The sequence below is a fragment of the Eptesicus fuscus genome, chromosome 7 (genome assembly GCF_027574615.1).
Source record: "Eptesicus fuscus isolate TK198812 chromosome 7, DD_ASM_mEF_20220401, whole genome shotgun sequence".
Classification (NCBI taxonomy): Eukaryota; Metazoa; Chordata; class Mammalia; order Chiroptera; family Vespertilionidae; genus Eptesicus; species Eptesicus fuscus.
In genome coordinates, this window is record NC_072479.1 from 4,561,141 (window position 1) to 4,577,879 (window position 16,739).

At 44.1% G+C, this 16,739-nt stretch overlaps 1 protein-coding gene across 1 annotated transcript in view; it reads right to left on the reverse strand.

The window, feature by feature from the left end:
• IFT88 (intraflagellar transport 88) overlaps window positions 1-16,739 on the reverse strand; it is a 203,627-nt gene that overhangs the window by 172,751 nt on the left and 14,137 nt on the right. Inside the window, exon 3 of the mRNA XM_054718696.1 lies at window positions 513-575. Coding sequence (XP_054574671.1) covers window positions 513-575 — 63 coding nt within the window. The remainder of the gene's footprint in view (window positions 1-512; window positions 576-16,739) is intronic.

The following is a 16,739-nucleotide window of genomic DNA, read 5'->3' on the forward strand; positions in this document are numbered from 1 at the left end:
CTGATGTTTCTCTTGAAATTATCGTGTTTTCTTTGATTACAAAATCCGCATTACTAACCGGTACACCTGGTACTCGCAATAGCTAAGGAGTGGAAGCAACCCAAGCGTCCACAGAACAAAAGGTGGTCTATCCGTACATGGACTGTTATTCAGTCTTAAGAAGGAAGGGAATCCTTTCACATGCGTGAACCTTGAGAATATTATACTAAGTGAAATGAGCCAGTAACAAAAAGACAAATACTGTATGATTCCACACATATAATGTATCAAAAGTAGTCAACTTTATAGGAACAGAAAGTAGAAGGGTGGTTGTCAGGGACAGGGGGAAAGGGAATGGGGAAGTTTTTTAATGAAACAGTGTTTTAGTTTGGGAAGATGAAAAGGTTCTGAAGATTGGTTTCATAACAATGAGAATAAATATATTTAACAATTACTGAACTGTACACTTAAAAATGGTTAAGATGGTAAATTTTGTTATGTTTGTTTTATCACAATAAAAATAATTTACTTACTGGAGGTCTTCTGCCATGATTGGTTCTCACAGCTTGCTGAAAAGCTGTGTCATTCTCCAATTCCTAAAATGAAAAGAAAATTTAACATTCAATATGAAGTGAGAAATTTTTTTTTTTTTTTTAATGTTGAACCTCTGCCCAGCCAGAGTGGTTCAACTGGTTGGAGCATCTTCAATGCACCAAAAGGCTGCCGGTTCAATTCCTGGTCAGAGTACATACCTGGGTTGGGGGTTCAATTCCCAGTCAGGGTGTGTACAAAAGGCAACTGATCAATGTTTCTCTCTCACATCGATGTTTCTCTCTCTCTAAGCATGTACTCAGGTGAGGATTTAAAAAAAAGAAGAAGTTGAACCTCTTCTGTTTGGTATTCATGATCCTCTCTAATTCATCTTACCCCATCTGTTGATGTTCAGTAGGGGCTCACAGTCTCCTATCTTCAAATTCCCCTCCTTCCCACTGCCCAAAATATTAAGGCTCCTTCCTCTGCTAGGAAGAGGAGTACTGATAATGTTGTTCAATTGTAAGGACACTTTATTGAACACTGTTTAAATGGGTGGCATCATTATGTCTAATTAAAGATCAAGTTTACAAGGATATGGACTTTCTCCTGTTCCTTTCCTCCAAGTAGGAAAGAAAAGCAGGAATACAGAACTCATCTCTCCCTTCTTTCATGTGTGGGGCTGTGGCTTAGAGGAACTTGCCTTGGGGAGAGAAAAGGAAATATTCTCTACAAGCAATGGGGCAAACACTTTCTCTTGTTCCATTTTCGTTTGCCCAAGTGAAAATGACTTCATCCCTCTGGAGCAGTGAAGTCTGAGATTCAGACTAGAGTTAACCTGGGCAAATGGAGGGCTCCATGGAGTCCAACCTATAAGGTCATTTGGAATCAGAACCTCAATTGAAATAAAACGTTATGCTGAATCGGTGAAGATATCGCTTCAGCATATGTCTGAGATTTCTCTGCCTGTGGATTCCTCTAGTATTTTTATGGTTTCCCATCTTATGTTTAAGTCCTTTATCTATTTTGAGTTTATTCTTGTGTATGGTGTTAGTTGGTAATCTAGTTTCATTTTTTTGCATGTATCTGTCCAATTTTCCCAACACCATTTATTGAAGAGACTGTCTGGACTACATTGTATGCTCTTGCCTCCTTTGTCAAATATTAAGTGAGCATAGTGGTTTGGGTCGATTTCTGGGTTCTCTGTTCTATTCCATTGGTCTATGTGTCTGTTCTTGTGCCAGTGCCAGGCAGTTTTGAGAATAGTGGCTTTGTAATACAGCTTGAAATCTGGTATTGAGATCCCTCCTACTTTGTTCTTCTTTCTCAGATTGCTGCAGCTGTTCGGGGTCTTTTTTTATTCCAGATGAATTTTTGGAAAGTTCATTCTAGGTTGTGGTACATCTACACAATGGAATACTATGCTGCTGTAAAAAGAAGTAATTCTTACCATTGCAACAGCATGGATGGACCTGGAGAGCATTATGCTAAGCAAAATAAGCCAGTCAGAGAAAGATAAATGTCACATGATCTCACTCATTTGTGGAATATAATGAACAACATAAACTGATGAACAAAAACTGATCCAGAGACAGAGAAGCATCGATCAGACCATCAAACCTCAGATGGAAGGTAGGGGAGGGTGGGGATATGGGGAAGAGATCAACCAAAGGACTTGTATGCATGCATATAAGCCTAACCAATGAACACAGATACCAGAGGAGTGAGGGCATGAGTGCGGGGAGGGTGGAGGAGCAATGCGGGGATAAGGACACATATGTAATTCCTTAATCAATAAAGAAAAAAAATGTTATTATGCTTTGCTGATTCCTGACCTGTACTCACATTCTCCCTTAGGAAATTTGAGGAAAGGAACAACTGTCAACAGCAAAATATGAGTGTTTCTGGGTTCCTTGGACAAAATGCCATTTTACACTCCCAAAAGGAGTCTTACCAACAAATAGTCTAACCTGTAGGGAGCGGTTATAGGGTTAAGCCTCGGACTGACGTGCTAACAAGTCTCAGCTTGAAAGGCACAGCCCTCTAAGCATAATTAAGCTTGATCTTGTGACTGCTCCCTAGATCCTTCCTGGGTAGCTAATGGGCTGTGGGAGGGGCAGCAAGTGCTGCCAAATCAAGTGAAACTTACAAGAACATGGTAAATTACCTTGTTTACCCCTGACTATAAATAAAGCCTCAGCTGTGCAGTCTGGATCTGTTCTGTGGCCTCAGCCAGGCACAGAAGATCCACCTAGACCCAGCTTATTCTCTTGTCTGTCTTTTCTTCATCCTTCGCCGCCCTCCCTCAGGCTCGCCGAAACCTTGGCTGTGCTGGCGCGGCACACTAACCAGCCTTTACTTCCTACTGCTTTGCCAACACCACTCTAGCTCTAATGCTTCATATACAACTTATGTGCAATTCTTACATGAGCCTCTGATTTATTTCAATCTACAGCAGTCCCCCCTTTTCTGCAGTTTTGCTTTCTGCCATTTCAGTTATCCAAGGTCAACCACAGACTGAAAACATGAATCATTCCTTTGTCCAGGGTATCCACGCTGTATATGCTCCCTTCCTGTTAGTCACTTAGGAGCCATATAAGTTATGAGATTGGTTATCAGACTGACGTAGTATGTAAGTGCTTTTGTTCAAGTAACACTTATTTTACTTAATAATGTCTCATTCACCTCTCTTCATATCATCACGAAGGCATTTTATCATCTTACATCATCACAAGAAGGGTAAGTACAGTATAATAAAATGTTTTGAGTGAGAGAGACTATATTTGAGGGAGGTCATGGTTTGACTCCTGGTCAGGGCATATGGCCAGGTATTGGGCTCAATTCCCAGTGTGGGGTGTGCAGGAGCAGCTGATCAATGAGTCTCTCTCATCATTGATGTTTCTTTCTCTCTCTCCCTCTTCCTTCCTCTCTGAAATCAATGAAGATATATATATTCATAAAAACAAAAACAAAACTACCCTGAGAAGTAGCCATGCAGCACTGTAAGGGACGCCAAAGGAACACAGCTAAGGTATCTAAAGGAAGGCCCCTTGCTGACAGGACTGCAAAGGATGCTGCCAAGTCAGATAACTCTATGGTGGCCCTAATTCTATCTATTTTTCTTCTGTACATCAAACCAAGTTATGACCCTGATGAAAACACCTGGGCAGAAAAGCCAGGTTTTTCCCTAAACAATGAAGGATGGTAGATGAGAGATTAAAAACTGCTGTTCCCGCCGAAACCGGTTTGGCTCAGTGGATGGAGCGTCGGTCTGCGGACTGAGGGGTCCTGGGTTCGATTCCGGTCAAGGGCAGTACATTGGTTGCGGGCACATCCCCGGTGGGGGGTGTGCAGGAGGCAGCTGGTCGATGTTTCTCTCTCATCGATGTTTCTAGCTCTCTATCCTTCTACCTTCCTCTCTGTAAAAAATCAATAAAATATATTTTTAAAAGAAAGAAAGAAAAAACTGCTGTTCCCAACTAAGGATCAATGGAAAATTATAAAATCCTTTCATGACTCTCTCCATCTAGGTCAAGATGCCACATACTCTTTAATATAAAAAATCTTCATTGAGAGGGGCCTATCTCAAGCCATAAAAGAAGTCACTCAAGCCTGTGTTCTCTTTTCAGTTCCCACCCCCATCTTCTTAAGCACATGCAGAGAAGGGGTACCTTCCCAGAAGAAGATTGGCAAATAGATTTTATACAAATGCCTCCCTCCCAGGATATCTGCTAGCTCCTAGTATTCAGAGACATTTTTCCTCGATGGGAAGAGGCCTTTCCCACCCTGAATGAAAAGGCAGTGGAGGTAACCAAAGCCCTCCTTAAGGAAATCATTCCAAGGTTTAGACTGCCCAAAGCCTCCAAAGTGACAAATATTTTTATTTTACTGTACAATCACCTGGGCCCTCCCTTTGTGGCCAAAGTCACCCAACAAACAGCCAAAGCCCTAGACATTAACTACCACTTACATAGTTCATAAGGCCTGTCTTCAGGAAGGTAGGAAAGGCCAAGCATACCTTAAAGAAAACCTTAGGGACTTTGGAGACAGGGCTTTGGCTACTGCCCACAGTCCTCCTAAGGTCCAGAGGAGTTCCCAAGTCACACTTAGAACTCAGCCCTTTTCACACGTTACTCAGGACGCCCTTCCTAACCTCTGACATATATTGTGACCCAGAAGTCTAGGAGCAACTTAAATATATCATCAATCTGATATGGAAAATAAGACATTTTTTTGTGTGGAGGGTGGGGGTTGGAGGAGAGTCCAGCAGCCTGACTGTACCTAGTTAATTAGTATCCCTAATGCACATTCCTGTTAGCCTATAGTCTAGTCACTGCCCCTTCCTTAACACACTAAGCGCCCAGCCTGTTTTGTCTTCTGGACGGAAAGTATAGTGTCAGTCACCGGTGACTGACTGGGCGCTTAACGTGTTAATTATCTGGTCTTGCAAGACCTGTTTACCTAAATACTCCCATTTTACAGAGGCCATAAACCATGAACAATACACAACCCCCGGAGGGGGTTATCAGCGCTGGCGCCAGGCCAGACCTTTAGGTGTGGTCTCACAGCCCCCATCCCAGCACACGGCGCTTTCTGCAAAGCCTGAGAAAGGTCAGGAAGTCCGATCCTTATTTGGGGGACAAAGAAACCAAAGGGTATAAAGAGAAAGCTTCCTCCATATTGGCTTGCTCAGGATTTGGAAACAGACTCCCCTGAGTCACGGTACTAGTACATCTGGAAATAAATGGGTTTTTCCTGTATCTCTGGGTACTCCTGTGTATTTTTTGGTCACCTGGTAAATTCTGTAACAAATCTAGGATAGGCACAACAGGCTCTCCAAAAATAAGGCAATTAAATCCTTCCATCCCTAGGGAACACATCCTCTCATAGGCCTAATGTATCTCATGGGGACTGGTTCCTTCTTCTTTTTTTTTTTTTAATATATTTTATTGATGTTTTTACAGAGAGGAAGGGAGAGGGATAGTTAGAAACATTAATCAGCTGCCTCCTGCACACCCCCACTGGGGATGTGCCTGCAACCAAGGTAAATGCCCTTGACTGGAATCGAACCTGGGACCCTTGAGTCTGCAGGCCAATGCTCTATCCACTGAGCCAAACCGGTCAGGGCTGGTTCCTTCTTAAGATTTGGAAGGAAAGCTCCCCAGAGGACCAGTTAACTCCAAAATGGAAAGGCCCCTACCAGATCTTGCTTGCCACCCCCATGGCAGCCAAGCTACCTGGTATAGTATCCTGGACACATTTATCTAGAATAAACCTTTCTTTCCTGAACCTTTGCAGAAGGACAACCACACTGTGAACCCCTGGAGGACTTAAGAAACAACCCAAAGAAGTCTCCTTGACCTATAAGTAAATGATCCACCACATGGCCACTGAGATTTTAGGTCTTTTTCTTTGCTTAGGGTTTCTCGTAGCCCTCATTTTTTTCCTCACTCGTGCATCACTAAGCATCCCACTTAGCAACTATATCCCTCGCTCTTAAAATGGTAATTCTAGCCCTACTTGCTTTTCTTCCCCCATTAACCTACAGGGATTAAAGACAAAACTCTCTTGTCAACCTTACAAATATCATCACTTTATGAAACAATCTTTCTGTCTTTCTGCCATTCCCACCCACAGATCAACACCATAAGCCTTGAGTGTATCCCCATACAGACCAGCCCAGACCCCGATTCTCCTTTCAGGTTCCCCAAAGCACTTAGAAAGTCTCACCCTCTGGAGGTCCATCTCAGTATCACAAAGACCCCCTTTAGCTGTGTTCACCTCACTCTACCTTATAATCATACCCGGAGAAAATGACTATACATGTTTATTTGTTCTTCCCTCAACATTACTTGGGTCCCCTGCAATACACGCACCAATAAGCCCACACTAAATCGAACATTTCCTGGGGTTTCACCACCCCTATCTTTTCCAAGACCTTTGACAGGTACCTCACAATCCTGACAGCCTAACGTCACCCACTCGTGCCCTGCCTCCCACAAAATTTTTGATAAAAAGAAAATACAACCTCCTTCTGGAAGATGCACTTATTGGGAGGAATTTGTAAACCAGGCTTAAAAACTAATTTATCACATTCCTTGAGCTTGGAAGGCCCCTATGGGGCACAGAGATGACAAACTAACAGAAGGGCCACTTTCACTGTCCTGTAAGGGGGGATGGCCCTTCTGTTAATTTGGCATCTCTGTGCCCCTAAGGACCTTACTCCCTGGCTAAACTACACATCACCTGGGAGAGCTTGTGCACCCCCAGGATATGTCTTCCTTTGTGAACATCTTAAACACCAATTCCCCTATGACAGACAGCCCCAAGGAGCTTTGCTACTCCGTTCCTGGCCTTGGCCTACTGCATAGACAACTCCCAATTCAAGGGACAATGCACTCTTGATCTTATCAGGGCCCACAGGAGCAGGAATAAGTGTTCACAATATAATCTCCCCAACAAGAGCCAAAAGAGCCATAAGCCTAATCACAACAGGCATAGGAATGACAATTGGCATAGCCAGCCCTTGGATAAGATTCAGCTATCATGAGGTAACCGTACACAATCTAACTCAGGCCCTAAAAGACCTTGCTACCAACACAGGGGAGGCCCTACAGGGAATTCAGGAATCCTTAGATTCTCTAGCTAATGTAGTTCTAGACAATAGACTTGCCCTAGACTACCTCTTAGCCAAACAGGGAGGCATCTGTGCAGTCATTAACAAAACCTGCTGCACATAAGTAAACAAATCCGGTCAGATTGAATGTAATACCCAAAAAATCTACTAACGGGGGTCCTGGCTTCACGGGTATAACTAAGAAACAGATCTCGATGTCCTTTGGAACACGATTAAAAAAGTTCTCCCTTCTTTCACCTGAGTATTTCTACTCCTTGGTCCATAAGTAACTATTCTCCTTTTTTAAATTATTATTATTATTTGGTCCACGCCTTTTTAATCTTCTTGTTAAATATTTATCTTTTAGATTATAACAGTTTCATGTAAAAATGATCATAATCCAAGGATTCCAGATCATACCTCAACATCCAGGGGATATAGGGCTTGGGCCCTTGGATCAGGCAGGAAGAGACCTTCAATCCCAGGCTAGGCAGGGTTTATACCAAATCTCAGCCTGAAGCAACTACAGAAGAAACACCAACCCTTCATTTCTCCAAATGATTATGGGATTGAAATCTCCCAGGGGGAATGTAAGAGTCAGGAAATTTAGAATAGGGAACAAAGGCCTCAAGGTCTATCCCTCCCCTTTTCCATCCTGGATATGACTTTTTCTGACCACCTGTTCCCCACGTGCCCCTTCCAATTTCCTGTATTTAAGATAAACAAAAAACATTCTCAAGCAGATTCAACAGCCTTATTGACAGACAAATGATCAACAGGTCATTATAATATCACTAGTGGCCTGGTGCACTGGGGGGCGTGGGGGAATGTCTCTCAGCCTGGCCTGCACCCTCTCCAATCTGGGACCCCTCGAAGGATGTCCTACTGCTGGTTTACAGGGATAGGGCCTAAACTGGCAGTCGGACATCCCTCTCGCAATCCAGGACTGCTAGCTCCTAACCGCTCAACTGCCTGCCTACCTGATTGCCCCTAACTACTCTGCCTGCTGGCCTGCTGGCCCCCAATTGCCCCCCACCACTGGCCTGCTTGCCCCCAACTGCCCCCCTGCCGGCCTGCTCACCCCCAACTGCCCCCCTGCTGGCCTTCTCACACCAAACTGCCCCTGCTGTCCTGATCACCCCCAACTGACCCCCACTGATGGCCAGCTCACCCCCAACTGGGCCCTGCTGGTCTGCTCACCCCCAACTGCCCCCACTACCGGCCTGATCACTCCCAATGGCCCCCACCCACAGACCTGATCACCCACAACTGCCATCCCATCCTGGCCTGATCACCCACAACTGCCCTTCCCTCTTGCCCCCTAACCGCCTCTACCTCGGCCCGCCACCATGGCTTTGTCCAGAAGAACGTCCGGAAGGTCTCCTGGGAGGTCTCCCAGTCTAATTAGCATATTACCCTTTCATTAGTATAGATAGAGGCCTGGTGCATGGGTGGGGGCTGGGTGGTTTGCCCTGAAGTGTGTCCCGGATCAGGGTGGGTGTTCCCTTGGGGTGTGGGGCAGCCTGGGTGAGGAGCCTGTGGTTATTTGCAGGCCAGCCACGCCTCCATGGGGTGAGGGTCCCTGCTGGGGGGAGATGTGTGGCCAGCCTGGGTGAAGGGCTGATGGCTGTTTTCAGGCTAGCCACACCCCTTTAGGGTGGGGGTCCCTGCTGGGGTGCCTGGCCAGCCTGGGGTTAGGGGCTGAGGGCCGTTCTCAGGCTGGCCACACCCCCTTCAGGTTGGGTGGTCCCCACTGGGATGCCTGACCAGCCTGGGTGAGGGGCTGATGGCTGTTTGTAGGCTGGCCAAGCCCCCAAGTGGGGACCCTCACCCCATGGGGGTATGGCCAGCCATTTTCAGGCTGGCCATGCCCCTCCCCCGCCCCCGTGACCCAGGCTCCCAGCCCCTCCTTGAGCAGAGGCCAGGGCGGGCTGGAAGCTTGGCTTCCTCTGTCGCCAAGGGCAACCCAGGCCTCCTGCTTGCTCCAACTCCATGGCTGCCGCCATCTTTGTTGGGTTAATTTGCATACTCACTCCTGATTGGCTGGTGGGCGTAGCAGAGTGATGTTCAATTTGCATGTTTCTCTTTTATTAGTGTAGATTAGAATAAATTTACAGTGCAGTTTTGGGACCACTCCACTGAATCACCATGACAGTTCCAGGAGGACCAAAAATAAATCATTATCCAGAGGGGAGGGAGGAGGACAAACTGCATCAGCAGTCACCCCACCAGCATCAGAAGCTGAAGTCCAACCTATGCCACCCTCACCCACATTATAAAAACCTTCTACCCAGACCCCATTGGGGTATCTAGTCCTTTGCGTTCACCCTTCTCAAGTGAATACTTTTAATAAATTTACTGTGCTTTGCTGAATCTTTCTGTCCTGTCCTCAAATTCTTTCTTGTGTGGTGACAAGGATCTGGACCCAACTATGAAGTTGCAGCCTCCCTTGGCCTCCCTGGTGCCCTCTGGCATGACATTCACATAACTTTTATTACAGTATGTTGCTATAATTATTCTATTTTATTATTAGTTATTATTATTATCTGTTACTGTGCCTAATGTATAATTAAACATTACCATAATATGTATGTATAGGAAAAAAACATAGTATTTATAGGATTCAGTACTATTGCCAGTTTCAGGCATCCTGGGAGACTTGGAACATGTCTTCTGTGGATACTATACATTCCACAAAAAGATAGTTGGTTATTAAAAATAAATACAGGCCTGGACTGTGTTGTTCAGTGGTTAGAGCATTGGCCCATGCACAGAAGGGTCTTGGGTTCGATTCCCAGTCAAGGGCACATTCCTGGGTTGCAGGTTTGATCCCCTGCCCTGGTTGGGGTGGTGCATGCAGGAGGTAACCAATCTACGTGTCTCTCTCACATTGATGTTTCTCTCTCTCTCTCTCTCTCTCTCTCTCTCTCTCTCCCCCTCCCCCCTCACTTCCACTCTCTCTAAAAATCAATGGAAACAATATCCTAGTGTGAGGATTAACAAAAAAATTAATAAAAACAAAAATAAATAAATAAATACAAACAATACATGAAAAAGGAGTCAATATCAATTCACTTTTTAAAACTATGCAGACAATTAAAATAAAATTTGGGTATAATCAGGAGTTAATACTGTGCACTTTAAAAATTTTATGTAGCCGAAACCGGTTTGGCTCAGTGGATAGAGCGTCGGCCTGCGGACTGAAGGGTCCCGGGTTCAATTCCGGTCAAGGGCATGTGCCTTGGTTGCGGGCACATCCCCAGTGGGGTTTGTGCAAGAGGCAGCTGATTGATGTTTCTCTATCATCGATGTTTCTAACTCTCTATCCCTCTCTCTTCCTCTCTGTGAAAAATCAATAAAATATATATTTAAAAAAAGTTTTATGTACAAGCATCCTTCTTTAATTTTTACTTAAAAGAATCTTTAATACCTTGCATATCAGCCACATAAAATTAAATAAGTATACAATTCTTGGTTAGCTATAGGAACTAGGCAACTTTCACATGAAGTATATAACCAAAGGCAACCTTTAGCATAACTGATTTTAGTATTTCAGCAGATTTTTTGGAAAAGGAAGTCTTCTAGTATTCCTAAATTATTAGTAAAATTTGATTTATCAGCTCAATGAATTCTGACAAACTAAAAATTGTCAACAAATTCTCCAATTACAAATACAAACACAACTTTTGTAATTTTTTCTTTTTCATTAACAACTTGCATAATCTATGGAACATTTTAATAACTGTCTCATGTAATTCAGTTATATATTAAACTTGTTATTATTCCAATTAAGTAAGAGAAAAGAAAACCATGGGTAAAGTAAAGCAAATATTATTTTTATTTTACTATATGATTTATTTTTGTTTCTTATATTCTGAATATGCACTCCAAATGAAACAATGAAGCCACACTGTGATGACCTAAGGAGTCAGGAAGTTTCTCTGGTGCTTTAAAAACGAGCATATTCATGAACTATCTACATTCCATTTCTTGGACTCTATCCTAGAAAATGTTTGATCAAAATATAGAAAATTATTTATGCATAAATTTGTTCATTTCATTGTTGTTATTTATAGTAGCAGAAAACTGGCAATAAATATCCTATGACTGAAAATAGTTATAAACAACTGTACATCTTCAATATTATGTAGCCATTAAAATTATATTTACTTCAATTTTTACTATCATGAAATGCCTACAATGTAGCTGTATGTAAAAAAAGCAAACAGAAAAGTAAATGCTATTTCAATTCGAACATGCTAAAACTCTATGTATGAAGGAAAATCAAAGCAAACATTAACTGTAGTTAGTTTTGAATAATATAATTATGGGTAATTTTGTTTTTCAATAATGAGCATGTATATTTTTATAAATATAATTTATTTTCTTTATTGATATTAGATAGAGGAATGGAGAGAGACAGAGACAAAGAGAGAAACATCCATGTGAGAGAGAACTATCGATAGGTTGCCTCCCATACCCACCCTGACCAGGGATCGAACCCGCAACCCAGGCATGTGCCCTGATGGGGAATCGAACACACAACCTGTTGGAGACCAGATGTAAGCTGACGCAGTGTCCCCTGACTTGTTTCGATCTAACTTGTTTTGATGGCACATTCCTATTGTTAGCAGATGAGCAGAATAGAGAGACCTTTCATAGTTTGCTGCGCGCCCCTGGGTCCGGGTGAGGCCACGCGCCCCTGAGTCTGGGTAAGGCTGGGTCCCGGGTCCGGGTGAGGCCGTGCCCCTGGGTCTGGGTGAGGCCACGCGCCCCTGGGTCTGGGTGAGGCCACACGCCCCTGGGTCCGGGTAAGGCTGGATCCCGGGTCCGGGTGAGGCCGTGCCCCTGGGTCCGGGTGAGGCTGGATCCCAGGTCTGGGTGAGGCCGCATAACCCCGGGTCTGGGTGAGGCCGTGCGCCCCTGGGTCCGGGTGAGGCCACGCGCCCCTGGGTCTGGGTGAGGCCACACGCCCCTGGGTCCGGGTAAGGCTGGGTCCCGGGTCCGGGTGAGGCTCCCCCCTGGGTCCGGGAGAGGCCACGCGCCCTTGGGTCCGGGTGAGGCCACGCGCCCCTGGGTCCGGGTGAAGCTGGATCCCGGGTCCGGGTGAGGCCGTGCGCTCCTGGATCCGGGTGAGGCTGGGTCCCGGGTCCGGGTGAGACCGCGCCCCTGGGTCCAGGAGAGGCCACGCGACCTTGGGTCCGGATGAGGCTGGGTCCCGGGCCCGGGTGAGGCCGCGCGCCCCTGGGTCCGGGAGAGGCCATGTGCCCCTGCGTCCAGATGAGGCTGGATCCCGGGCCCGGGTGAGGCCACACACCCCCGGGTCCGGGTGAGGCTGCGCGCCCATGGGTCCGAGGGAGGCCACGCGCACCTGGGTCAGGGTGAGGCTAGAGCCCGGGTCCGGGTGATTACAAAGCCCAGTACATAGGATCAACCAATTAAAACACTCTCAGAGACTGCAGGGGAAAGTTGTTTTTGTGGAAGCTGGGGATCAGAGCGGGGAGAAACGATCAGAAAACCCACTCTGGGGCAGTCCAATCCCCCAAACCAGTATTAAGTGCGACAGGGAAAACAAAATCTAAATACTGGGTAGAGAGGACTTATAGCCCCGGAAGTCAATACAGAAACACTGCCACCCAGGGGTTGAATCACAAATTGACTCTTGTGTAAATACAACCACAGGCAGGCTAAGTAACAAAGAAATTCTGCCTGCTTGAAACAGGATTGTGGCTTACAACACAGAGGAGCTATAGAATGCAGGGAACTTCAATAATGTCCTGACTACCTGACAGGAAACAGGCATGCCAAACAGAACAGTAGAAGGAAGTGAATGACCTTCACTACTGCACATTTTTATTTTTTATCTTTTACTTAAGAAACTAAATTTTTAAAATTTTTTCTCTTGATTTTTACCTTTTTAATTATTATATTTTTATTTTTCATCAGTATTATTACTACTATTATTTTACCTTTTTTTAAAGTGTTATTTTATTTCATTCTAGGATTAGTGTTCTACATTCTATTTTAATTTTTCATTTAGCATCATTGTACTCTATCTCAACTTTACCTTTACGCCAACACTCCCTTCCTCATTTTTCCCCTTTGCTTGTCCTATTTCTCTTACCCTATTCCTCCTTGAGATTTTCCCTAACCCCTCTTTTTACGATAAAAATTCATCCTGCTTATATATCTAATTTCTGATCCCCTGCTCCAAGTCCATACACACTTCTCTCTTCTCTTTCTTCAATATCCAAAATTGTTTTCTCTCCTCCCTTCTTTTTTTTTTTTGTTTTGATTTATAATTTTTGTTTTACATTGTTTTGTTTTGCCCTTCTTTCTCTCTTTTCTATTGTTGTTGTTAGTTTGATTGTTGATTAGACCGGTTTTTTTGTTTGTGTGATTGTTCCTCTTTTTTTTCTTCTGTTTTTCCACCACTTCTCACTTGTTATTAGATGTTGTTTGTAGTTTGCATTCATATCTGGCTGTTAGTTGTTTGCATTTTTTTGCAATAGTTGTTCCATTGGAGTTTTCTCCCCAGATAAATAGTTTTTCCCCCTTCTTTTTTATTCTCATTCTTTTCTCTCTTACTTTTTTTCCTTTTCTCAATATCAGTTTTGCACTCTTTTTTTATCCCCTAATTATCTTTTCTCTGGTGCTCACCTTTATTTGGGGTTATTAGTATTGTGAATACATTTGTATTCAGTGCCTTGTACGTTGGGCCTTGTTGTGAGGTATTTTGTGCCTTTAAGTCAACACAGGAGAGAAAGAGAGAGCTACATAACCAGACAACCGGAGAGGAGTGATCATGGGGAGACAAAGAAAGAGCTCACATACAAAAGAAAAGGAGGCATCACCAGAAAAGGAAGTAAACGAAATGGAGGCAAGCAATATGTCAGAGAAAGAATTCAGAGAAATGGTCATAAGGTTGCTGAAAAGGATGGAAGACAAATTCAACAGTATATATAAGAACCAAGAGGAAATAAAGAAGATCCAAGAAGAAATGAAAAATGACATCGCTGCTATAAAGAACTCAATAGAATGCATCAACAGTAGACTAGAAAAGTGGAGGAGCACATCAGGGAGCTAGAAGACAAGGTAGGAAAAAATACCCAAGCAGAGCAGCATCTAGAAAGAAAAACTTAAAAAACAAGAGGAGAGCCTAAGGGAACTTTGAGACAACAGAAAATGAAACAACATCCACATAATAGGGGTGGCAGAAGGAGAGGAAACTGAGCAAGGAATAGAAAACCTGTTTGAAGAAATCATGACAGAAAACTTCCCTGATATAGGGAAGAAAAAACTCACACAAGTCGATGAAGCTCACAGAGTCCCAAACAAAATGAACCCCAAATCACCGACGCCAAGGCACATTATAATTAAATTGGCAAACACCAACAACAAAGTAAGAATCTTAAAAGAGGCCAGAGAGAGACAAAAAGTTACCAAAAAGGATCCCCCATTAGAATAGCGACTAATTTCTCAACAGAAACACATCAGGCCAGAAGGGAAGGGAATGAAATACTTTTATCACCACAAAGTTATGCAAAGGAAGGCTCTGAATCCAAGAATACTGTACCCAGCAAGGCTATCAATCAAAATTGAGGGTGAAATCAGGAGCTTCACAGACAAAAAAGGACTAAGGGAGTGTATCACCACCAAACCAGCAATGCAAGAAATGCTAAAGGGTCTGCTGTAAAAAGAAGAAATAGGAAGCAAAGAAGGAACACAGGCATAAAAAATAAAAATGGCAACAAACAAGTACCTATCAATACTAACTTTAAATGTAAATGGATTAAATGCCCCAATCAAAAGACAGAGGGTAGCTGAGTGGATAAGAAAACATGACCCATATATCTGCTGTGTACAGGAAACCCACCTCAGAAAAAGGACTCACACAGACTGATGGTGAAGGGATGGAAAAGGGTATTTCAGGTGAATGGAAATGAAAAAAAGGCTGGGGTAGCAATACTTGTATCTGACAAATTAGATCTCAAAGTGAAGGAAATAACAAGAGATAAGGAAGGCCACTTCATAATACTAAAGGGAGCAATCCAACAAGAAGAAATAACTCTGGAAGATGGCGGCATAGTTAAACAACTAATCTGCTGCCTCACACAACAATTTCAAAAATACAACTAAAAGACAAAAAAGTCTACCACCCAGAACCATGGGAAAGCTGGCTAAGTGGAAGATTTACAACTAAGAAGAGAAAGGAGGACAATCGCTGAAAAGCTGAGGTACGGAGGCACGCGAATCGGGCCGGCGGTGGGCGGCTGGGTGCGCGGCTTTTCTTCAACCCGCAGGGAGACAAGCTCCCGATCACTCTGAAATCCAGTTTCTGGGGACACTCGGGGGACCCAGGCACCTACGGGGAGAAGCTGGACTCTCGGCCATTGGGTCGGAAAGTGAGAGTGACTTTTTTGCAGAGGTGCGCCCAGCAATCATTGTTTACTGCGCTGGAGCGCAGGGCGCAGGGACTTGGAAAAGCGGAAAGGCAGAGACAGCTGACGGCAGCCATCGCCGTTGGCCACGCCACAGCCTAGTGACGCCCTCAGACCCCGCCCCGCCCTGAGGCCCCGCCCCGCACATTCTACAAACCCGCCCAGGCTCCACACAGCGGCTTTTGCATATAAATGGCCTGTTCTGGGGCAGCTCAACCAAATTAACTGCAGCTCCAGTCAGACTGCTCCAAAACCGCCCAAGCAAAGGAGGAGAAAACTAGCCCTTGCTGTAGCTCCTGCTGGGGGACACACAGTACACAAGGGTACAACAAGAGTGTCCACCTCAAGTAACTGGGAGGCTGACCCGTTGAACCAATAGGACACATAGTACACAAAACTACCCTACCAACTTAGGGAAGCAGAGAATATGAGAAGGCAAGGAAACAGATCACAAACCAAAGAAATGGAGGAGAACAAGTGACTGGACATAGAGTTCAAAACCACGGTTATAAGGTTTTTCAATAATTTCATGGAAAAGGCCGATAAATTCAATGAGGACCAACTAGAAATTAAACATACACTGACTGAGATAAAAAATATTATACAGAGACCCAAAAGCAGACTAGAGGATTGCAAGAATCAACTCAAAGATTTGGAATACAAAGAGGCCAAGGACACTCCTCCAGAGAAGCATGAAGAGAAGAGAATTCAGAAAGTTGAAGATAGTGTAAGAAGCCTCTGGGACAACTTCAAGCGAACCAACATCAGAATTATGGGGGTACCAGAAGAAGAGAGAGAGCAAGATGCTGAAAACCTATTTGAAGAAATAATGAACGAAAACTTCCCCCACCTGATGAAAGAAATAGACTTACAAGTCCAGGAAGTGCACAGAACCCCAAACAAAAGGAATCCAAAGAGGACCACACCAAGACACATCATAATTAAAATGCCAAGGGCAAAAGACAAAGAGAGAATCTTACAAGCAGCAAGGGAAAAACAGTTAGTTACCTACAAGGGAGCTCCCATATGATTATCAGCTAATTTCTCAACAGAAACCATGCAGGCCAGACGGGAGTGGCAAGAAATATTCAAAGTGATGAATAGCAGGAACCTACAACCAAGACTACTCTACCCAGCAAAGTTATCATTCAGAATTGAAGGGCAGATAAAGA